Below are 25,325 nucleotides of genomic sequence, written 5' to 3'. Positions count from 1 at the left end.
GACTCAATGGACATAAGTTTGAGTAAACTCCAGGAGTTAGTGATGGACAGGGAAGCCTGATGTGCTGCAGTCCTGGGATTGCAAAGAGTTGGATACGACTGAGTGACTGAACTGAACTGATTGCATTATATTGTGCTATTATTTTGATAAAGCAAATCTAATAAGATTTCAGCAAAATACTTAGTGCAATTATCAGTAAAACATTCCTGACATGAGTTGGCATCAGGAAAGAAAGACAGGGCCATTTCAGAACATTCAACTTTATTTTCCATTGACAAACACAACATAAATAACATACATTTATTTGTTAAATACACAGACTAGCTATGACTTGAATGCCATCAAAATTCTGATGTACTTTTCAGTCTTTTATTCTTTGTCTCCACAATATTGAAGACTATCCTTTCAAACATAGTGGAAGATATGTTTAGATATACTGAACATAACTCCTAGAAACATTTTACATAAAGATGACAAAAGTATACCTTCCCATTTAACCCACTGGAATGGAATGCTAAGTAGGAAAGGTGGAGGAACATACAATTTCTATACTGAGCTTTACATCATTTATTACAGTGTCAATGATTTCAATTCTCACTTAGATACATATTGAAAATAATATATTCATTTGTTGTAAACAGATTAAGATAATCAGTGCCTATTTTTAATTTGCTTGCTTACAGAAATGTTCAACTTTATGCTATCTGTAAAAGATTGTTTTGTTAAAGAAGATGGAGAAAGTAAGATATTCTATCTATATACAGGAGGCTTGGGAAGAAAAAGAGTTTGGCAGTCAATGATGACTTGAGTGAATTAAACATTTGCTTTTACAGAAAAGAACACTGGCCACTCCTCACTTTGTCCTACTGATGCTCAAGTGTATGAAGATAAATGTGGCCCCTTCCTCTCCTTGCTTCTGTGAAATGGCCTAAAAGGATGAAGAATCTTGACAAGTTGGAAATATATAGGTTTTCCTTCATCTCTTTGTCTTTGTTCTCTGTCCCACCCTCCATGTCTAGTCCATAGGAGTGTCCTTTCAAAAGCTGAAAGAACGTTGAAGTCCATCAGTAAGTCATACGCATTTTCTCCTGCTAAACATTTCAGCTTTGGTTTCTACAGAAATTGAAAACCATAGAAAGAAACTATTTTCATATTAAATTCTGGTGATTGGCAAGCTTTTGGCTAGATATCTGATTCACTTTAATTAAAAGGCCAAACTATTCTAATTCTAAAGCAACTGACAGGGACTTCCCTGGTGGTCCAGTAGTTAAGACTCCGTGCTTCCAATGCAGGGGACCCGGGTTCGATCCCTGGTCGGGGAACTAGGATCCCACATGCTGCGGGGTGAGGCCAAAAAAAAAAAAAAAAAAAAAGAAAAAAAAAAGTAAAGCAACTGACAAAGGAATTTAAGAGCTGATCAAAAAATTTTAGAAGTGCTATCATCTCTAATGCTTGATAAGCATCTAAATGCTTGATAAGCCTGAAAACCTAATTATACCTGATGTTAATCTCTTTCCTTCTTATCTTTACTCCCATAATAAAATTATTTCATTAAAGCAGATATTAAAAAACAGACTCAGATCTGTTTCATAGATTAGTCCATTAGCACATTAGAAATGTGAAACCATTCTCTCTCTTAAAAACAATCCCAGCTTCACCAATACTAAATATTTGTTACTTTCTCTCCATGAGAAAATGGATAAACAGGCTGGAGGCAAGGGAGCCAGGGAAACAGTCTTCTTTCTAATGAAGAAATTAACATTTCAGTAGATATGAGTTGTTTACGATTTAAAACAAATTGATGTAAAATTTCTGAAAATAGAATAATTTTCATTCTCAATAAAAAATGTGTAATCTATATATGAGCAAATATGGTATATACCTGATTGAACTGCATTTCTAGAGAATCAAAACGTAGTAGGCTTGTGGTATCATAATGTAATGGTTTACAACCCAACTTGTATAAATGGCAAGCCTTTAGGTAGAATCCTCACTTAAGATTTATAAAATAGAGACTCCATAAAATTAAAATTCTGTGCTCTTTCATTATTTAAAAGAGTAGAGAGTGGGAAGAGTGAGAAAGAAAATGTAAAGCAGCATGTTTTGAAGATATAATTCCATTTGATTTAAAAACTAATTGTTGACCTCCTTTGGGGGAAAAAAACACCTTACTTCTAGAAGTGCTGAAGTCTTTTATAGATGTGCATAGTCTCAGTTTTCCATCTGTCACTGTGAGAACAAAGTCACCCTGTACTGCTCTTTTTACTTTCTTTAGTTTTATTCAAGGTGGACTCAGTCCAAAAAAGGCATTCAGGGAAGGCATGTGAAAGATTTTACTTAATGGCTACAACACGAATCATTATAAAATTGAAACCTTTTGGGTGAGAGTAATCCAGGGGTAATGAACTTTCACATGTAAATTTGTATCCATATACATGATACCAGTATAATGAAGTTCTAATTTTTAAATTTGCTATAATTCTCTGTTTCAAGATTCATATGTAATCACTACCTGTTAGTTGTCTTAGAGTTTTGAACTGATAGCACATTCTTAACAAATGTGCATGTGAGTTTTAGTTTGATTTTCAAATTTTGTAAATAGACTATATCATAACCTCCATTATGAAACATAGACGTATGTCACCTCTTATTAACATTGTATTGCAACTCAGAAAACAGTTCTATCAATATATCCACAGTATTAAATACTCTTTATTTAAAAAATGATATAATCTTATTCATTGAACAATTCTGTTCACTTATTTAGACCTCAGCTTTAGTAGATTTGAGACATACACAATCACAATGACAGAAATAAACAAGCAGCTGTGAAGATATGGTATGCTTGATGACCTAAACTTTTTACAGAGGTAAATCATGGAAACTTCAGTTATTCCACAATAAACTTTTAATATGTTTGTAGTAATAAATACTCTACAGTCTCTCTGTGTCACTCACTTTCTGCTGCTGCTGCTGCTGCTAAGTCGCTTCAGTCGTGCCCGACTCTGTGCGACCCCATAGACGTCAGCTCACCAGGCTCGCCCGTCCCTGGGATTCTCCAGGCAAGAATACTGGAGTGGGTTGCCATTTCTTTCTCCAATGCATGAAAGTGAAAAGTGAAAGTGAGATCGCTCAGTCGTGTCTGACTCTTAGCGACCCCATGGACTGCAACCTACCAGGCTCCTCCATCCGTGGGATTTTCCAGGCAAGAGTACTGGAGTGGGGTGCCACTGCCTTCTCCACACTCACTTTCTAGTAACCTGCATATTTCAAAAGAAGCTTTGGGAATAAAGTATGAAAATAAATGGGCAATATATGTGTTTAACATTTCAAATAATACGATTTTTCTATTTTCTTAGCTGACTTAATCCCAGTACAAAAGGGCTATGATTACCGACATGGGGAAGACTGAAAACAGATCACTAATCTGGGGTCAAAACCAACAAAAACATACAAAGTATTAAATAAAAGGCCTAATTCTTGAAAATCTAAGAATACTGCCACAGATTGTCCACCTTATTAATATACTGTTTGGTCAGAGTTTTTAGTTTGTCTATTACTCAATGTCAGTGTGTTCTCAGGGTCTTTTACAGTTGACTTTTACATAAGTTTCTAAAATTTTATTCCATAACATGGTCAAGAGGTCTTTTATATAATAAATAAGTGTTCAGTATATATGTGTGGCTTTAAATTGTCAATCATTTGAATCTGGCATGATTAAATGCTTATGTTTACTTAAAATGACTTGGTATATAGCTTAGGCAGATTTGCTAAATCCTGGGATAACATATTTAATTTCTTCAATTTAAAATATTTTAAAGATATCTACCATACTTATTTCATTTGAAAAGTAAACTGTTCTTATTGGTTGACATGTCATCATTCTCTTCTGTGATACAACATAGCTGAATAAATTCACTGTATGGAAAATCAGAATAGCTTTGTAAAATCTACAATAGTCGATATTACATCTAATTTTACATTGCATTCACGTCTTTTTATTTGGTTTCCTAGGCCTCCGTTTTTTTAAACCAGCATTGAGAAGTTTGGGGATTGTCATAATTTATGCATGCATTTTTTTCCTGCTCAAGACTAAGTATACTCAAGTGAACTTAAAGACTAAGGAACTTAAACTTGGAAACTGATATACTCTTCTGCAGTGACTTTAGATGTTTTCTTCCTTACCACATTTAGGGCTTCTGAACAGCCTGAAATCTAACCTCAACGATCATCCAAAGGCCAATATCATTTAGGACTAACATTTCTTACCAGGTTTTTCATGTACTAACACATCATATGCTGTTTATGTAATTCTTTCTTTCCACTTCCTTTTCAAGCTTGTTCAAAAACTGCCATCAATCACAGCTACCACATATCCTTGGGCAGGAAACTATTCCATAGTTAAGCATGAGTTTTAGGTTGTTTTGTCTTTATGAATTTCTGTGGTTGGATGAAAAGTGATGTTTCTTTGACTGTAATCTCAATTACCACTTGGGAGTAGTAGTTTCTCAAATTATTAATACAAATGATGTACTTTGTTATGAAGCAATATGATGCTGAACATTTGAAGATAAATTTGTATTTCTGTAATTAAACAAGCAGAGTTCATTCACTTTATCAGCTCGATGGTCTGTAGTCACGAAGCACTTCAACCATATAGTGGGACTCCACTGATGTGCATTTGATTTTGGCAGATAATTATTCATTCATTCACTGAACAAATAGTCACTAAACACTTTCTATATCCCAAGTGGAAGGTGCTGGAAGAAATAACCCATTCAAGCTCGCACTACTCGAATCTATGCTGTGTATGTGTCTAAACCTAGGACCTAAAGCCTCTTAATTATAAGGTCATTTAAGTACACTTTTTTTTAAAGTATATAGTTTTGTCTCATCCTCCATGAGGTGACTTGTGGAATTATTCAATTCTATGGTATAGAGAAATTTTTAAATGTCCTTTTAGTATAGGTTATTTGTCATCATTTTTTTCCCAAAACCTAGACTAGTGGAACCACCATGAGTTACATAAGCATTCTCAGCAGATTTTGCCTTCTCACTCAATTTGACATGAGCATTTAAATTGATTCCTCCTAATTGACTTAGCCTAGTAAACATATTAATCTAATAGATATTTTGCACCTTTTAAATTAATTCTTCCCCAGATGCCTACTGAATACACACAAAAAAAGGTAGTTACTATAAAGGAGTATAAATAAATTTCAAGTTTCTTACAACTGGGAAAACAATAAAGGAAAAAGCAAGTTAAACTCTGAATGAGAAACAGTAAGTTTGCAAAACAAATGCTCTAAAGAACAAAGAACATTTTATGTAGGTCTGATTTGAAAGATTGTTGTGTTTGTTGGGGAGTTGTTTTTGTTTTTTTAAGTGTAATTCTCAAAATTTAATGTAGTGACCTACTTGTGCCAAAAAAATATCAAGCTTAGCTGTCAAGGTTTGTGCACATAATAAGAGATACATTTTAATAATAAATATTTAGATAGAAACTTTGAAGAGAGGGCAGAGAAAGTGCTGTGAGGTATCAATATTATAATTTCCTTATCCTATAAATAGGCTAAACTATGGAAAGTCTTTATGGAAGCTTTAAAATATTTACTGGTGTTAGAATAGGAGTTAGTATTTAAATACACAAAAGACTGAAGAGAATACTTTGGATGGAAAAATCAGGGAAAATAATTAGCCAAAGTACCTATATTTAGGGCTCAAATCAGTCCTTAAATAGAATTTTGAAAAAAAATCACTTCACTGACTCCCAAGTACAGTTTCATGAATCTTCTCCAGGCTTGTAGGAATTAAAACTGTAATCTAAAGGAAGAACATTGAACAATTTGGATGTTCACAAATTGTCATGTTTGAAATAAATGGAATTAACTGACTCATTCAGATAATGAATAAACCTAATTACCAACCCAACCAAAACAGACTCTGTAAGGTTAGCAGCTAATCTGCATATTGAATGACATTTAAGTAACATCAGTATTAATGAATACTGTGAATATGTTATGTATTTTTTCATCCTAAATCAACATTTTAAAAAAATTTAAGGGGAATAAAAGTGACACAGAGAGAAAGAGAGAGTAAAAGAGAAAGCAGAAGACCAAGGCCTTTGAGCAAAAACAAACTGTTGCCTTGTCTTCAAATATCTGTGTGTTGAATTCCCCACGTACTCAGTATATTAGAATATTGACTATCCCTACACGGCCCCCACCACAGACCAAGATCATTTATAAAAACAAAGAAGTGCTTTCACCTAATAAATAATCACACATTCAGCTACATATGGGACAGACCCCAAAACACTAGACTGTTATTAATCTATTTTCCTTTGTTTGTGTTTCAATACTTTTGGCACATAGGGGATTATTAATATTTATGCTTCTGAGACCATTTAGGCCTTATATCAAAAATTCTACTTCAATGCATAAATAGCGGCATGCCAGAGATGCCTAAATTCACAGTAAGATTTAGGGCTATTTTTTGCCAAAAGCTGTGAACATGCAAGTTGATTAAGTGTTCTCTTTCATGCTCCTGTCTGTGTTATTTCATTGGATAGTGAGATAGTCGGCACTTTAGGTCCATCATTAAAGTAGCTGGAGACAGCATTTGCTACCTGGCAAAACTTTTGAAGAAGGATCTTTCTTAGCAGCAGATAAACCCAGGGATCCAAGATCTGGTTCAGTGAAGCCAGGCGAACAGCTATTAAGAAGAAGTTGCACTCATCCTGATTTTCTGTGTATGTCTTGCAGTGCTCAACTGACGTGTGATTGAAGATCATTTTCAACATCATTATCTAAGAAAAAGGGACATATTATTATTCCAAAGATTAATAAAGTCATATGCATCTCCCCACATGGTTCTTTGCACATGGTTAGTTTACAATAAGTTGGTTGTTGGATTAAAATGAATAATTCAAGCAACATTTATACTCACAGAACACAGCCCTGAATTATATAAGATATTCCTCTGGATTTTCCCACATTTTTGCCTATTCAACATGAGGCAGATTTTTTAAAAACACATATTCTCTAGCTCTTGGTCCTTGTCAGGCAAAACATATGTAATCTTAAACTTTGGCAGTTGTAACTAAAAAAAAAAGACTACTTAAGAAAAGATAGATGTACCACAGCTTTCTTATCCATTCATCTGCTGATGGACATCTAGGTTGCTTCCATGTCCTGGCTATTATAAACAGTGCTGCGATGAACATTGGGGTACACGTGTCTCTTTCCCTTCTGGTTTCCTCAGTGTGTATGCCCAGCAGTGGGATTGCTGGATCATAAGGCAGTTCTATTTCCAGTTTTTTAAGGAATCTCCACACTGTTCTCCATAGTGGCTGTACTAGTTTGCATTCCCACTAACAGTGTAAGAGGGTTCCCTTTTCTCCACACCCTCTCCAGCATTTATTATTTGTAGACTTTTGGATCACAGCCATTCTGACTGGTGTGAAATGGTACCTATTATGCAGAGTGAAGTAAGCCAGAAGGAAAAACATAAATACAGTATACTAACGCATATATATGGAATTTAGAAAGATGGTAACAATAACCCTGTATACGAGACAGCAAAAGAGACACTGATGTATAGAACAGTCTTATGGACTCTGTGGGAGAGAGAGAGGGTGGGAAGATTTGGGAGAATGACATTGAAACATGTAAAATATCATGTAAGAAACGAGTTGCCAGTCCAGGTTCGATGCAAGATACTGGATGCTTGGGGCTAGTGCACTGGGACGACCCAGAGGGATGGTATGGGGAGGGAGGAGGGAGGAGGGTTCAGGATGGGGAACACATGTATACCTGTGGCGGATTCATTTTGATATTTGGCAAAACTAATACAATTATGTAAAGTTTAAAAATAAAATAAAATTAAAAAAAAAAAAGAAAAGAAAAAGATAGATGCAAGAAAGGGGAAAACAGCAGTTACATATTATTAGTATTATCATTATGGCCAGTAGCATTTTCTGAATCCTTACAATTTGCCTGACACTGTGTCAAGTTCTTCATATGCTTTTAATAAATAATAGAAGATAAATACTACTGCCATCTCATTTTTATAATTGCGGAAACCAAGCTTTAATGACATAAAATAGCTGAGTCAGACTTAAACCCAGGTTCACTAACATATTACAGATAGCATTTTACCCTTCTGGGTCTCTACCCAGTCACTGCACATACACCAGAATGTAAATTCCATGAAGGTAGGATCTGGGCCAATACCTTTTTCCCCACTAGTTCATTCCCAGTACCTAGACTAATAATTAGCAGGTTGTGTTCAATAAACACCTGTGAATGAAGATGTGACACATATATGAATATATTAATATATGACATCTATAATATACATAATGTATTTATATTTGAATGAATAAATATTTGTGATTTCCACAGGAGAGAAAAAAAGTGAAGATTCATACACATCAGAAAAAGATATTCAAGCTCATTAGTCTATCAGAGAAATGAATGTTATGACAAAGAAACCATTTTATATTCACTAGTTTGAGAAAAATGAAGCATGACTTTTCCAAATGTTAGCGAGGATGGGCAGCAATATAGACTCTTGCACACAGTACTACCAGGACTATGAGCTGGAGCAGCCACCTCAGAAAACAATCAAACTGTCTCACTTGTTACCTTGCAGAAGTCCCACTCCCAAGAATGCACTGCCTTGAATTCCTGCACCTGAGGTTGTGTGTATGACTGTTCATTACAGCATTGTTCATAACAGCAATAAAAAAGCAGGAACAACCCCAAAACAGGTTCACACTTGCAAGCAAAGAAAGGTGCTGACTTTATTACCAGCTCCTAAATTGGTCTTTCTAGACATGCACAGGTATTAAGCACTTCAAATGTGACTGAAGAAAATTGGGACGTTGGGATATGTAATGATTATATAATGAAATGATAATATTTTTATATAGTGTGTTAAAATACATAATTAAACTTGGCATCATTTGTTTCTTGTTACTTTTTAAAACCATTTTGTAAAATATTACACCAGTAGAAAATTTAAAATTATATATGTGGCATGCATTTGTCGTTCACATTATATTTCGACTGAACTCAAAGTGTCGCTTAAGACCCACATTTATTTGGATGGTCTGTCCTCAGGTCGTATATCCCAAACTGAAGGGTTCGAAACATCCCTGAGCATCCTAAACACCCACAAACCTACTATCCACAGCAACAGCACTTACTTTCTTACAGTCACCCTGACTCAACACATCAGGGTCACCTGTGAAACCTTCTTTTACCTCATCCTCTGCAATGCAGTTTGCTCTTTTTCCAGTCTCATCTTAGTTTAGCACTTCCTCTCATCTGATTTATAGTAATAACAGACACCCCGATAGAGCAAACAGATGTCAGCATGACACAAATTCGGCACCCTAAATCCCAGCTCTGATCAAATCCTCATCAGCTATACAAATGTCAACTTGGTCTTACTGGACAGAGTTGTGTGCGTGGTAGTCGCTCAGTCGTGTCTGACTCTTGGCGATCCCAAAGACTGTAGCCTGCCAGGCTCCTCTGTGGAATTCTCCAGGCAAGAATACTGGCATAGGTAACCATTCCCTTCTCCAGGGGATCTTCCTGACCCAGGGATTGAACCCAGGTCTCCTGCATTGCAGGCAGATTCTTTATCATCTGAGCTACAGGGAAGTCCTACCAGGGACAGAGTTGAGTCACAGGTTAATTCTTAAAACAATCACTGGCAAAGGGAATGGAAATGTCCAGGTTTTGCTTATATTATGGGTCCCTAACTGGCAACCCACTCCAGTACTCTTGCCTGGAGAATTCCATGGACAGAGGAGCCTGGCAGGCTATAGTCCATGAGATCACAAAGAGTTGGACATGACTGTGCGACTAACTTTCACTTTTCAACCCCCAGACCATAGACGGGTACCAGTCCATGGCCTTTTAGGAACCCTGCATAGCAGGAGGTGGGCGGTGGATAAGGGAGCCAAGCTTCACCAGCCGCTCCCCTGGGCTCTCCACACTTACAGTTCCCCACACTCTCATTATCATCTGCACCATTTCATTTCCCCAACCCCCCCACCACGTCTCTTACCGCCCCCCGCCACGCTCCTTACCCCCGCCCCCAGCTGTGGAAAAACTGTCTTCCACAAAACTGGCCCCTGGTGCCAAAAAGGCTGGGGTCCACTAGCTTATAAGACAAAACCATTCTCTGTGGTTACTTCAGTCCTTGACCAATTTATACCTACTATCTGAACAAAATTATGGCTCTATAAACAAAAAGAAGAGAAAAATATGTAGACATATAGTCTGTCATTTCTTTCAAAGAAACTTTTCCCAAAGGGATTTATTCAAAAAAGGAAAAATCAATTGGACAAATAAGTGAATGGCCAATGAAGAATAATCTAGTAAGAAACTGCAAACATATAAATATCTAGTATCAGGAATAAAGCTTAATGAAATACAGGTGGTTGCATAATTATATACATGCATATGAATTAAATGAAAAGAACAGAATGTAAGATAGTATCATGTATATAAGTTATATTATTATTACAATTAAATGTAAAATATGTATTTTGATTTGTGGAAGGCAATGGAATTATTACTATTAAATAATTATTCAATTATTTAAAAATTTTTATGTGCATAAAAACATTTCAAACAATTTAGGAAAGTCTTTTGTTTAAAGGAAATGGATTATTCTCTTCATTAATAAATATGAATTATTATAACCAAATTTATTTAAAATTGAATAATCTAATTAGTATCTTCTGATGCTGGCTCATAGCCCTGTGAACTGAATACTACCTCCCACATATGATTAATGTTTAGGACCTCAAGATGGGGAGATTATCCTGAATTATCTGGGTAGGTTCAATGTAACCACATGGGTCCTTAAAATCTGAGAACCTTTCCAGCTGTGGTCAGAGGGAGATGGATCTAATAATAAAATATGTTTGGCCATTTACTACTTTTCAGGAAGTATTCTGAACCTCATCTAAAATGATTTAAGAATTCACATAAGTTACATCTTCATTTTCTTTTACAAAATAAAATATTGAATTTCTCCCACTTTGTATAATCAGGAAAATTCACAAAATTACTTATTAAGATGGAATTTCAGTCATTTTATAGTCTTCCTTGATTATTCTAAAATTAATTTTTATGAAGCTAATAATTTAAAATTATTTCATTAGGCTAATACAGGTTTCATATGCCTAACATTGGTTGATCTACTGTAATTTCCTACTGACAATGCAGCGATTATGAAATTATGAAACCAAGCCCTGGAAGCAATAGCTGGCACATGGGGAGAGACACTCGAGCTTTTCCCAGAATTCATGACATGTGCAGAATGAAGATAATTGGAATTAGAGGCAGTGAGTGTGACATTACCATTTCCAAATGGCAGCAGGGATGGAAAATAGAACTAATTTCTTGTGTAATTGTGAACATAAATGCAAGTTGTTATTTAGTCACTCAGTTGTGTCTGATTCTTTGTGACCCCATGGACTATAGCTCTCCAGGCTCCTCTGTCCATTGGATTTCCCAGGCAAGAATACTGGAGTGGTTTGCTATTTCCTTCTCCATGGGATCTTCCCAACCCAGGGATCGAACCCACATCTCCTGCACTGGCAGGTGGCTTCTTTACCACTGAGCTACCAGGGAAGCCCAAATGCAAGTTAGCATCCATGAAAATAGCAAGGAAATGAATCTTCGATGCTCCTTCAGAGCTTCCATCAGGGAATCCAGCCCTGTCAACACCTTGGTGTCCTATAAGTGTCCTATATTAGACTTCCTTCTATTTAGGGAGCTAAACAGAGATTACAATTTTTGCAAATATTTTTTAGATGATCAGACTTCAGGAGAAAAACTCTGACATCAATATGTAGATTTCTGGTAGATTAATGATTCCTATTAGTCCCATTCTACCAGGGGCAAGGGACAAACCAAAAACAGCATGCTTGGCCACCACAGAAGCTATTTTTTTAAGAAACACACCGCACAATCGCACCTTCAAAATGGCCTCATATAACAATCTGATCAAGAGAGCTGTGAGACCAACTCTGGTTGAAGAGAGCAGTTACTTTTCTGCCTGAATCTTCCCCAGGCTTCATATGACTCTCCCAGGCAGGCCTCTTGCCTCTCCTCTGGTTATCAGCAGGAAGAGAGAGTTCTTTTTGTATCATGATAAGAATGAACACAACCACATCAGTAACCCCTAAATTCTCCATCCCTGCTTAGTGTCAAAGGTAATTACTCTTCTTCATCCTAAAGAAAAAAACAATATTTGTCCCTTCCCCAATAAGAATGATCTTCAAAATGTACCAAACACCAACACTAAAAGAAAAACCGTTCTTTGGGTTTTTTGGTTTATTTTTATCACACCTCATGGTTTGTAGTATCTTAGCTCCCCACCAGAGATTGAACCAGCCCCAGCAGGGAAAGCACAGAATCCTAACCACTGAACCTCCAGAGGGTCCTTTGGAAGACTGTTTTTAATATTCTTTTGGATTTTATTTTACTGCAGTAGGACTTTTTTTTAATATAAATTTATTTATTTTAATTGGAGGTTAATTACTTTACAATATTGTATTGGTAGGATTTTTAAACACACATTTAAAAACCTTCAGTACTTTATTTCCTGGTTCAAAAATGCCTTGGGTTACAGACTACATGTATCTACTGAAGATGATACATAAGAAAATACAGAACAATTAACTTGTGGGGAGGGAATAAAACTTTTATTTTTCCCTTATGCTCTATTATGTCGTTTTTATGATTTCCAGATTATTCCTAACATAAGTGCGTAAAAGAACTTTCCTTACAGCCAGTTTTATCTATGCTGCTTTGTTTTCTGTAATTCTCTGTTGTCAGGCTACAGAAGAATAAACCTGCTTTACTGGAAACTCCCTGTACAGTGTGATAAATGTGCTGTTATAATACACTCAAACCAGCCTGGGCCCTTTGAACCACTTAATTACATAATTTGAAGGACTTTCATGGAAGGAAGCTTCACTGTAGATTTAAGAAATAACTGTAGTCTTTCTGGTCTGATTACAACTCTGTTCTCAGGTTGCCAAATCATCTCAGCATTCTAGACTCTGTTTCAGAAGCCTTATCTAATCTGAAAACTTTGGAAATAAACAGTTCACATGCATTAAGAAAAGTTACTAGACTCTGTGGGAGAGGGAGAGGGTGGGAAGATTTGGGAGAATGGCAATGAAACATGTAAAATATCATGTAGGAAACGAGTTGCCAGTCCAGGTTCGATGCACGATGCTGGATGCTTGGGGCTGGTGCACTGGGACGGCCCAGAGGGATGGTATGGGGAGGGAGGAGGGAGGAGGGTTCGGGATGGGGAACACATGTATACCTGTGGCGGATTCATTTTGATATTTGGCAAAACTAATACAATTATGTAAAGTTTAAAAATAAAATAAAATTAGAAAAAAAAAAAAAAAAAGTTACTAGAATGGCATTATTTTATCTTCACTATTATACAGTTTTATTAAATGTTTCAAAACAACAACGGGACAAGAATCAGAAAAAGCAAATCTTACCCTGGCTCTGCCAGCATTTATGACTTTAGGCAAGTCACTTACTCTCTGTGCTTTATTAAATTTAATATTAAACCCTGGGGCTGGACTGGATGGTCTCTCATATACTCTTCTATGGCTAAATTTTTTCTGATGAATTCTGGGGCAAAGCTGGAAAATGAATAAGGGTTTAATTTGGAGGAAAAAAAGAAAAGAAAAAGCAACCAAAAGGTAAAAGGTGTAGAACAAAAGACAAAACTTTTCTGTAGAAAAACTTCACATGTGATTTTTGGGAAATGGAGGAGAGAGGAAAAATACAAAGTTAGAAAGTAGACAGTATAAGAAGACAAGGGACAAGATTTATGAAGCTCTAAGGGGAGATATTACAGAAGTTGCAGACTTATGCAAACACACAGATCAGAGATAAAGACCTGCCATGAATCTGACTCAAATCTGTTTCTAGTTTGGGGTCCAGTTACCTAACTTCGGATCTTGATTTCTCCTCTTCTCTAAAACATCATTCATCCATGCTTACTGAGCATCTTCTCACCTAGTAGTGCAGTTGTGAAAATTAAAATGAGATAAGGATAATTGATACTTTCAATCTACACAGCATACCTCTCCCCAGCCCTAGGCTATTGTACTATTGCATAGGCTTCCAGAACAGAATGCTTTGATGTTCAGAGAAAGAACAGGAATGCTTATGGGGAAAAGTGCAAGGAAATGAATGCATGATCTATAGGTCTGCTTTCCTTAAAATTCTACCTAATACAGCCATTTCAAAAAAAAACCCCCAAACTTCCAAATTTGCACCTTAAAAATATTTGAAAATGCATAATTATTATTCAATCAATACACAGGAGGGACCTCAAAATTATAAAGAAGCTTGAGGTCTGCCACCACATTATTTGGTACCGAGGAATTACTCTCTCCTCTCAGCTAGTATGAATTGTAAAATCAGTGTGGCTCAGTATAACTGGGTACATGTGTTATGTCTAGATAAATTTTTATCTTTCTATTAGAATAGTCCAAAAATGTCAGTATCAAGAATACAAACTCTGGCTAAAAAGAGGAAGGCAAAAATCTACTCTATAAAAATATTCATTCCTTGGATTATAGATGATGGATTAGCTTTGTAATACATGTCAGAAGGGTACTTTATTGTATTTCAAACTTATGTATCCCAGGTGTCAAGAGAAAGTCTAGACAATATGTCTTTGTCAAAGTGTAAGGAACATTAATCTAAAAATATTTAGAGTTAAGACAGGTTTTTTTTGTGCCAAAGTATAGTTTCCTTTAAACCCCAAATATTCTATCTTAATACTGTCTTACACTCAGAAAACCACAGTATTAGTGACAAGAGCAGCTAAGTGGTTAAGGAAGGAATCAGAGGTGTGGGCTAGGTTTTGTGGGCAGGGATATTTTCCTCAGTATAAATATAACAGAAAATTAAAAACAAGTGACCAATAAAAAGACATTGTTCAAATTATGGAACATCTATCAGTGTGCATAATATATATCAGTGTGCATCTCAATGCTAACATTTAAAATCATGTTTTTGAAGAATAATTAATAATACAAAGAAATGTTCAAGATTTAAAAGTGAAACAAATGTTTATTACATAACATAATCCAAAAGGACAAAACTACTCTGTGTGTATATATAGAAAAATATTAGAAATAGTTAACTTGGAGTAGGAAATTAGGGTCATTTCTATTTTCTTCTCTATATTTTTCTCTGTTTTCCAGATTCTCCACAACATATGTATTATTTTCATACTTAGAAAATAAGCATTCATATTCAAAAAGTTGAAAGCTTAGGTATAAACAATGGCCTATTGTATAATTTATTGGCAAAATTTTAGAACCTAGAACCATCATGTGGTCATTTTAGCTTGAATTCTTAGATAGTTGATGTGAGAATAATTTAACAACTAATAGGTACAGTCTGAGACTCTATAATGGGTCAAAACATTTAATAGACAAATGTATTTTGGTTTGTTAAAGAGAATATGATGTCTGGCTGTACATTACTGGCCTCTGTGACTCATGGATAGTACAGCCATGGCATACAAGAGTTCTTTCCTGTGCATAGTTAAGTATACAACACAAGCTAATGACTGAGATTCTAACCTGACAACTTCTTCCTTTGTTTCATGTCAAAATGTCACTCTTTTTTAAGACCTATGCTGTGAGACAACATTATCTCACAGAGGGATTCAAATAGACAATCATGTACTTGGGATGGGCACTGGGTAAATACGGGCACATTGGGCTCTCTTTTTGAATTTTTGGTCCTCAATCTCCTTATCTCATTCCCTAGTTAACTCATTTCTCTCTCTCTTTCTTTTTCTCCCTCTCTCTGTCTCTCACTTTTCTACACATCTTCTTCTATCCTAATTCACATCACAGAAAAAATAAGCTCTTTCGGTGCCTTTCACCTTCTTAGGACCAAGATCAGCATCAGCAGCTATCCATTCCTTCTTTCCTCTTGCTCAAACAGAAAAGTTTCTATCTCCTAGCTAAGACTAACCCTCTATTTGTGCCTTGGATCCTATCCTTCATGAATGTCAGAGGTCTTATTTTCTCAGTTACCTCCTTCCTCTTTTATCTTTAACTTTTGGCTTTTCCCCATTATCATTTTACCTTCTGTGGAATTCTCATCTCTTTACAAATACTGTTCCAGAAGTTACAGCTGAATTCTCCAAAAAGTTGTCTATCCTGTTTATCTTCAAGTTTATTCCTAAACCTGCTATAATGTGACCTCAGTGCCCATAAATCCTCAGGAAAGGCTGTTTCCAAGCCAGCCAGCAAGGTTTTGAAATGCCCTGGACACTCACCAGCCTTTCTTGAAACATTCTTCTCTAAAATTCAGGTTGCCTAACTTTCAGGATTCTATTTTTCAAACATTCCAACTGCCATTTGTTCTGATTTTCTTCCTAATTTTATCTCTCTGAATGCTCATTTGCAGTCTCCTTTATGGCCCCTATTTCTTTATCAATCCTGAAAATGTTAGCATTTTTTTAGTTCTATCTCGTATATATGGGAAGGAGCCTCTATGTACAAACTCAATGGGAAAACTTTTCTACCCCAAAGACTTCAAAACACATCTATGAACTATAGGCTGTACCTCTTCTCTAATCTCCAGATTGATTGATTTAGGTGTCTAAAGCACAATTCTGCCTAGATGTCTTATGTTAAATTCAGCAAGTTCAAACTGAAATCATTATCTTCTTCAAAGCTGCTTCTCCACCAATCTTCCCTATCTCAGTAAACCCAGTTCCCTAAGACAGAAACTCAAGAATTATTCTTTGTTCATCTTGATTTACTGCTCTGTCTATGTTTCTCATCTCTAGCTGTTTCTCTCCCATTCCACCTCATTAGTAATATTATTCACACTCAATCACAAATTGTCCAATAAGTAACTAATATTTTTTAATCTATCACTTATTTCATTTTCATTCCCATTGACCCTAAAGTCAGACAACCATCATATCTGTCTAACCTACTACAGTTGTCTATTATATGATTTGTTAGACTCCATTCTGGGCCCCTTTGTGCTGTTTACAAGGTTGCTCCTGAAATAAAAATTTGACTGTTATTCCACTTTAAAAAGCTTTTCAATGGCTTTTCATTGCCCTGAGTATAAAGTCTAAACCTTTTAAGGTAGACATTGAAGGCTCATCATCACTTGGACCCTGTAGACTAAATGCTCACCATTTTTACTCCCACATCTATATTTCAATTACTTTGAACTTCTTTGAGTTCTTCAAAAGTGCCAGTTTTCTTTCTTCTAAACTTTTATAACTGCAGATCCTGGGTCTTATAACTCTCACTCCCCTCTCTTAACTAATTTCAACTTATTTTTTGTGTATATTTGAAACGTCAGTTTATCTGCTATTTCCTCTGCCAAAAGCCCAGTCAGTTTAATTCAGTCACTCAGTTGTGTCTGACTCTTTGTAACCCCATGGGCTGCAACACCCCAGGCTTCTCTGTCCATCACTAACTCTTGGCACTTACTCAAATTCATGTCCTTTGAGTTGGTGATGCCATCCAACCATCTCATCCTCTGTTGTCCTCTTTTCCTCCTGCCTTCAATCTTTCCCAGCATCAGGGTCTTTTCAAATGAGTCAGCATCTTTTAATTTCATGGCTGCAATCACCATCTGCAGTGATTTTGGAGCCCAGAAAAATAAAGTCTGACACTGTTTCCACTGTTTCCCCATCTATTTCCCATGAAGTGATGGGACCAGATGCCATGATCTTGGTTTTCTGAATGTTGAGTTTTAAGCCAGCTTTTTCACTCTCCTCTTTCACTTTCATTAAAAGGCTCTTTAATTCTTCTTCACTTTCTGCCATAAGTGTGTTGTCATCTGCATATCTGAGGTTATTGATATTTCTCCCAGCAATCTTGATTCCAGCTTGTGCTTCATCCAGCCCAGCATTTCGCATGATGTACTCTACATATAAGTTAAATAAGTACAGTGACAATATACAACCTTGACATACTCCTTTCCCTATTTGGAACAAGTCTGTTCCATGTCCAGTTCTAACTATTGCTTCTTGACCTGCAGAGGTGTGACCAAGATGGTGGAGCAGAAAGATTCTGAGCTTAAATCCTCCAATAGGCACACCAAAATTACAGCTTTTGCAGAGACACTGTCTATGAGAACTACCTGAAGACTAGCAGAAAAGATTTTTCACAACTGAAGATATAAAGAAGGAACCACAACAAGATGAGTTGGAGGGATGGAGATGCAGGATAGTCAAGACCCATACCTCTAAGTAGGTTATCCATAAACAGAAGGATGACAATGGCAGATGTTCTCCCCAAGGATTCAGGGGTCCAAGCTCCACAAAGGGCTCTTCAGCCCAGCAGTCCTGCAATGGGAAGATGAGCATCCAGATGTTTGGCTTTGAAGGCCAGCAGGGCTTGCATATGGGAGAACTATGGGGCTGTAGAAAACAGAGACTCTACTCTTAAAGACTGCAAGCAAAATCTCATACTCCCCAAGACCCAGCTCAGAGGCAGGAATTTGAAAGAAGCCTGGGTCAGGCCCACTTGCTGATCTTGGAGAGCTTCCTGGAGAAGGGAATAGTCAACTGGGACACCTTTTGGGGAGACAGATTCTGGTGACAGTCATTCTGAGGAGCTCATTCTACCTCAAGGAAACAGGTATTGAAAGTGCCATTTTGGAATCCAGGGGCTTACCTGACCCCACCAGTGGGTTGGCACTAGCCCCAACTGACCCCCTCCCCACAAACCTCAGACCCGTGCAGCCAGCTGCCCCAGGACCTGGTCCTGCCACCAGCAGACTAGTAGCCACCTGGGTCAGAGCCAGCCCTGCTTACCAGTGCACCCATGGCAGTGAACCCTAGCACAACAGAAGAGCCTACAGAGCCCACAGAGAGGGTGCCCCTAGAGCATATGGCTCTGGTGAGCAGAGGGGTGTGTGCTGCGATGCTCTAAGATGTCTCCTACATAAGGCCACTTCTCCAAGATCAGGGAATGTAACTGACCTGCTCAATACTTACAAGCAAACACAGAGAACTGTCCAAATGAGGAGATGGGGGAATATATTTCAAATAAAGGAACAAGACAAAACCTCAGGAAAATAAACAAAAGAATGATGTAAAGATAAGCAAGCTACCCAATAAAGAGTTTGAAGTAATGATCATAAAGATGTTCAACAAAACTCAGGAGAAGAATGGATAAACACAGTGAGAATTTTAACAAAGAGTTAGAAAATACAGAGAAAAATCAAATAGAGCTGAAGAATATAATAACTGAAATTTAAAAAAATACACTAGAAGGCATCGGTAGCAGATTAGATGATACAGAGGAACAGATCGGTGGACTGGAAGGCAGAGAAGTGGAAATCACTCAAGCTGAACATAAAAAAGAATTTTAAAAATGAGAATAATTAAAGAGATCTATGGGACAACTCAAGCATCTGATTGTTCACACTGGACTTCCCTGGTGGCTCAGATGGTAAAGAATCTGCCCGCAGTACAGGAGATCTGGGTTCTATCCCTGGGTTGGGAAGATCCCCTGGAGAAGGGAATGGCAACTCACCCCAGTATTCTTGCCTGGCGAATTCCATGGTCAGAGGAGTGTTCACATTATAAAGGTCCAAAAAGGATGTGAGAGAGAAAAATAAAGAGAACTTATTTAAAGAAATAATAGCTGAAAGCATTTCTAAATGGGGTAAAGAAACAGATATTCAGGTCCAAGATGCACAGACAGTCCCAAACAAGATGAATCCAAAGAGATCCACATCAAGAAACATTATAATTAAATGGTAAAAAAAAAAAATCAAGATAAGGAGAGAATCTTAAAAGTAACAAGAGAAAAGTAGCAAAATACGTATTTTTTTTTCAAGTGCATTCAGAAAATTTTCCAAGATAGATTCCATGCTGGCCAAAAAACAAGTCTCAATAAATTTAGGAAAATTGAAATCATATCAAGCACCTTTGCTGACCACAGAATGAGACTAGAAATCAACTAATAGGAAAAAGTTGCAAAAACCCACAAACATATGGAGGCTAAACAATGCTACTAAAAAGCCAATGAGTGACTGAAGCATAAAACAGGAAATTAAATACCCAGAGACAAATGAAAATGGAAAAATAATAATCTAAAAGCTGTGGGACACAATAACAATAATTCTAGGAAGGAGGTTTATACTGATGTAAATCTATCTTTGGAAGCAAACAAACAAAAAATCTAAAATAAACAATCTAACCTTACACTTAAAGGAACTAAAAAAGAAGAACAAACAAAACTCAAAGTTATTAGAAGGGAAGAAATAATAAAGATTAGAGCAGAAATAAATGAAATAGAGACTAAAAAACAATAGAAAACAGATTAATAGATACAGAGAACAATTAGTTGCCAGAAGAGAGGGAGGTGGGAGCACAGAACACTTCAAAGAGATTAAGAGTTACAAACCTCCACTTATATAATAAATAGTAATGCAGATGTAAAATACAGCACAAGGAATATGGTCAATAATATTGTAATAACTTTGTGTGGGACAGATGGTACTGATGTATGCAAATGTCAAATCATTTTTTAGTACACCTAAAACGAACATAATATTGAACATAATATTATATGTCAACTATATTTCAATAAGAAAATATTTTTTTTTCAACCTACAAATAATAAATGCTAGACAGGTTGTGGATAAAAAGGACCCCTCCTACACTGCTGGTGGGAATGTAAATTAGGATAGCCACTATGGAGAACAGTACGGATTTTCCTTAGAAAAATTAAAAATAGAGTTATCATATGATTCTGCAGTCTACTCCTGAGCATTTATCTGGAAAAAAGTACAATTCAAAAAGATACATGAATGCCCCTACTCACTGCAGCACTATTTTTAATAGCCAAGACATAAAAGCAACCTATGTCTGTCAACAGATGAATAGATAAAGAAAATGTGGTATATGTATACACACACAAAAGAATATGTATGCAGGCCAAGTCGCTTCAGTTGTGTCAGACTCTTTATAACCCCATAGACTGTAGCCCCAGGCTCCTCTGTCCATGGGATTCTCCAGGCAGCAATACTGGAGTGGGTTGCCATACCCTCCTCCAGGGGAATCTTCCCAACCTAGGGATTGAACTCGCGTCTCACACTTCTCCTACATTGGCAGGCAGGTTTTTTACCACTAGTGCCACCTGAGAAGCCATATCTTATGCCTATATTATAATAAATATGTAAAATGCCCCTCAGAGTCTAACAGATAATGCATCAATAACAGTTTATAATTTACTTGCAAACTTTCCTGCCAATGTTAGGTTTCTAGTTATGTTAGCATAGGAACTTCCTGACACTATATTATTTTCTTTTCCCCAACACAAAACACTCCCTCTGAAAATTTGCCAGCTTTCTTTACAGTTAACTCTTGTTCTGTTGACTATAAATAGGGGCTAAGCAATAGTGCAGTGCCAGATCCACAGCTTGAGGGGAGTAAAGTATCATATAGCAGCATCGTTTTTTCCTTAATATTAAGGAGAACTTTCTATGATTCCTCATTATGACAAGAAGTTTGGCTGCCAATGCCTCAACCTTTTAAAAGAGAACTGTGTTAACTGGGTTTAACTTGCACTTTTACTGCTTGGCTTTTGTGAAGGGGAAAAGTGGCAACCAAATATTTCTAGTGACTGACTATCCTTTTGGGTTTCAAAGTAGCAGAACTGAAGACATTGATTTCTACAACCCACTCACCTTCCAGGTCGTTGAGTTAACAGACATAGAGATAGACAGTATTGTAATCTGGCTTATAATAAGTACTATGTAAGTATTTGTTATTATTGTTTTGGGTATTATTCTTATTTTGATGTTAAGAACAATACAATGAAGCATAAAAGAGCCTTTCACTGTCACCTCCTAACTAGTACATAAATTCCAGTGCAGACGAATGTGGCTGTCACACACAACAGAATGGTAACTTGCCATATCCAGTAGAGGCATAAGTCCCTTTTTAATCCCATAATCCAATAAGGTTTATGTAGCAGCTTTGAAATACATCTTAACAATCATTCTTTCCTTTCAGGCACTGTACAGATGGCAGATGAACACCATCAAGTATCATGTGATATTTATATTGTAAATGATGTTTTATTTTTCAAAATAATGAAAAGATTCTGCTTTCCATTTTCATTGTATCTCAATTTGGAGTGATCACATTTCAACTGTCTAATAACCAAGTGGCTAGTGCTACCATATTGGACAGTGCAGGTCCAGTGCCTTATACATTTTGATGGGCTTCCACCTGTATTCTCTCAATTAAATGGCAGAAATATCATCACCACAGTGTCCATTTTTGCCTTTCTCCATTCTCCCATCTCCCCTTCTCACCAGAACACCTATTTTCATTGGCGCCTAAGTGCTTCAAGGCTGACCCATCCCTAGCTGCTAGAAATGTCTGGATCAAAGATGATGGTATGACCCCATACTAGGCAATAAGTTCTAAGAAGAAGCTCCCCAGGGACATCCCAGGAAAAGTTTCTTCATTTTTAGGAGAGAGCCATAGCAAAACAAAGCTTCTTTGTCCTGCAAGAGATGAACAAAGAAGCATGTACTAGCAACCAGCCTACTACCGGAGGGGAACAAGCCACACACAGGATGAGGCCAAAACTGTAGACTGTGTAAGAAGAGGCAAGCTCTCTTGATTACAGTGCTGAGCTTCTGGATTAATCAACTCTGAAGGCTGTCCCAACCCTAGATTTGTAATTACATTCTTTATTCTGAAGAATATTATATCATCTCTAATAATACCACCTTATACCATCTCTAATAACAACTAAGGGCAACACTGATGTACTGAAATTTTTTGGCATCTTTTGAAGCATTGTTTCTCCCTGCCTTTGTTAGTTTTACTGTTTCCCTATTGTTGCTAAAATTCCTCACTGTTTAATTGTTATCCGCAGGGCACCTTCCGAAACATCCTTTTTGTTTTTCTCTTCTTTGGATACTAGGCATTAGAGCAGCTGTTTTCCACTGCATATACCCACTGCTTCTAATTAATTTCTCTCTTGTTTTACACAAACAATGCTGTGTCTCCCATTGTTACTGTTTTCAGTCTTTATAAGAATTTTTATTATTAACAACAATGTAGAAACAATAAAAGCTAACAAATAAAGGGAAAGGCGTAATTTTTTTTTTTAATATAATGCTCACAGTTTTACTGTTTAAATTAGTACCATCATTCATTAGACTCAAGCTGCATTCCAAAGCTCCTTGGTGGTTTTGGAATAAAAAACATTTGGGCTTGATTTGCTCAATACCATTTACCAACTGTGGATCTTAAAGCAAGTTGCTTACCCAGCAAAGAAAAAAAATAAAAAGATAAATGTCTCCTGCCTTGAAAAGTTTATGTGAACTTTATAAACCATGTAATATATGTAAAACTTAGGGCTAAACTTACGATTTTCTGATTCTAAATTAATTTTCTGATCCTAAATCTCATGTCCCCTCCAGTTTACTACAATTTCGTTTCTTCATTCACTCATTCCACAATCATTCATTGAGTGGCTGTTACGGGCCAGGAAGATTTATAGACAAATATGGTAAGGTCTTTGCTCTTTAGCAGTTTACAGTGAATCAGACAAATACATGGATATTAACAAGAGGGAGGCCATTTAATTTAGCAGTTCATTACACAGGCTATAAAGCTAGACAAATCTGGATTTGAGGGTCATCTCCACTGTTCATTAACTTTGTGACCCTAGTAAAGTTACTTCACATCTCAAAAAAGAGATATCATCTGAAAAAAGAGATAACACTATACCCTTGAGGAGTTGTTGACAGAAGAAAATGAGATTATGTCTACAAAATGCTTAGCTCAGTGCCTATTGTGACGTAAGCATTTGTCTACTGTGGGCAATCATCCTTATTGTCATAATAAATATTATGACAACTGTAAATATAACTGTACAGAATTAAATGAAAAGGGTATGTGCATGCCTATGGAGTATAGAAGCAGGGCATTTAAATCAGTCTCAAGGATTAGAAAAGCTCTGTCTTCTAAAATGGGCTTCCCAGGTGGCACAGTGGTAAAAAATAAACCTGCCTGTCTGTGCTGGAGACATGAGACAAGGGTTTGATCCCTAGGTCAGGAAGATTGCCTGGAGAAGGGCATGGCAACCCACTTTAGTATTCTTCCTCCCTTCCCTGTGAGCCGGGTCTCCATGGTCTCCCACTGGCCACCCTGGAGTTCAGCGACCGTGTGACGGTCAAGTGTGTCCAGCAGCGCCGTGAGCGGCTCATGCCCACCCGACCATAAAGCGGGTGAGGTCTGAGACGCAGCGGATGCTGCGACGAACCATCAGCGGTGAGTGTCGCTGTGTCTCCTCCCAGGTGACAGTCACAGACACTGTTAAGGGAGAATGGTGCTGTTCACAGTTACATCCCGTCAATTTCAGAATTCACCAGTGGTTTCTCGCGTTGGTCCACTCACCTGATCTTCCTGTTTTCTCCCCGGTGGTATCGAAACCCCAGACTTCCCAGCCTTGGAGGGGAAGCCCCGACCAGCCAAGCTATCGCCCTCCCACCCCCACTCACCCAGGCCCCCACGGCTCCTGGGGACGCAGGAGGGCTCCGGATCTCCACAGTCACCCTTCTGTCTGGCTCCTCGTGGGGTCACTTTGCCATATGCAGATGGAGAGGAACACAGTGCTGACTGTCCAGGAGCTGATCTGACCATTCTCTCATGTGGAGGACCACATAAAAAAGGCAATTATAGTGTATTAATCATAGATTATTACAAACTATAAACTCAAGGGCAAGAAGTTTATTACAATGTATCTTTTGAAAACAAAAGGGTGTACAGTGTTCACACACTGTGACAATAGTGTAAAAACTACATTGTGAGCTCTGATTATTTCTCTCCTGTACCACAGAAGCATATTGTATAAAAACTGTCCAAAAATTGATGTGAAGGGCTACTGCCTTATTTGTCTGTAAAAAATGCAGCTCAGTCACATGACTGCTTCCTGGAGCTTGGGAATAGCTTATCCTGTATTCTTGGTTGAATTCTCCCTCTATTTAAGATGTATCCATAGAACTTAAGTGTCAATGTAATAGTTCTCTCCTCTTGCCTGCAGGCCAGTTGTAATAAATCTAGGATGTGATGGAAAAACAAAAACAAAAACTGCCTGTCAGTGCAGGAGACATGAGACAAGGGTTCCATCCCTAGGTTGGGAAGATCCCCTGGAGAAGGGCATGGCAACCCACTTCAGTATTCTTGCCTGGAGAACCCCATGGACAGAGGAGCCTGGCAGGCTA

General features: G+C 37.2%; 1 protein-coding gene across 2 annotated transcripts in view; it reads right to left on the bottom strand.

The window, feature by feature from the left end:
* Nucleotides 1–254: 254 nt before the first annotated feature.
* PTGER3 (prostaglandin E receptor 3) overlaps nucleotides 255–25,325 on the bottom strand; it is a 60,336-nt gene continuing 35,265 nt past the window's right edge. Inside the window, exons 2-4 of one of the 2 annotated variants that reach the window (XM_070367854.1) lie at nucleotides 18,307–18,408; nucleotides 6,629–6,808; nucleotides 1,264–3,094 (exon numbers count right to left, since the gene is read on the bottom strand). In XM_070367854.1, the coding sequence (XP_070223955.1) occupies nucleotides 2,990–3,094; nucleotides 6,629–6,808; nucleotides 18,307–18,408 (387 nt within the window). In that variant the 3' untranslated portion in view covers nucleotides 1,264–2,989. Of the gene's footprint in view, nucleotides 1,044–1,263; nucleotides 3,095–6,628; nucleotides 6,809–18,306; nucleotides 18,409–25,325 lie in introns of those variants that run through there. The other variant, XM_005911438.3, reaches the window with a different exon arrangement.

This window comes from Bos mutus, chromosome 3 (assembly GCF_027580195.1).
Source record: "Bos mutus isolate GX-2022 chromosome 3, NWIPB_WYAK_1.1, whole genome shotgun sequence".
Classification (NCBI taxonomy): Eukaryota; Metazoa; Chordata; class Mammalia; order Artiodactyla; family Bovidae; genus Bos; species Bos mutus.
The sequence above is the reverse complement of the archived record's forward strand: the minus strand, read 5'-3'. Positions and strand labels throughout refer to the sequence as shown.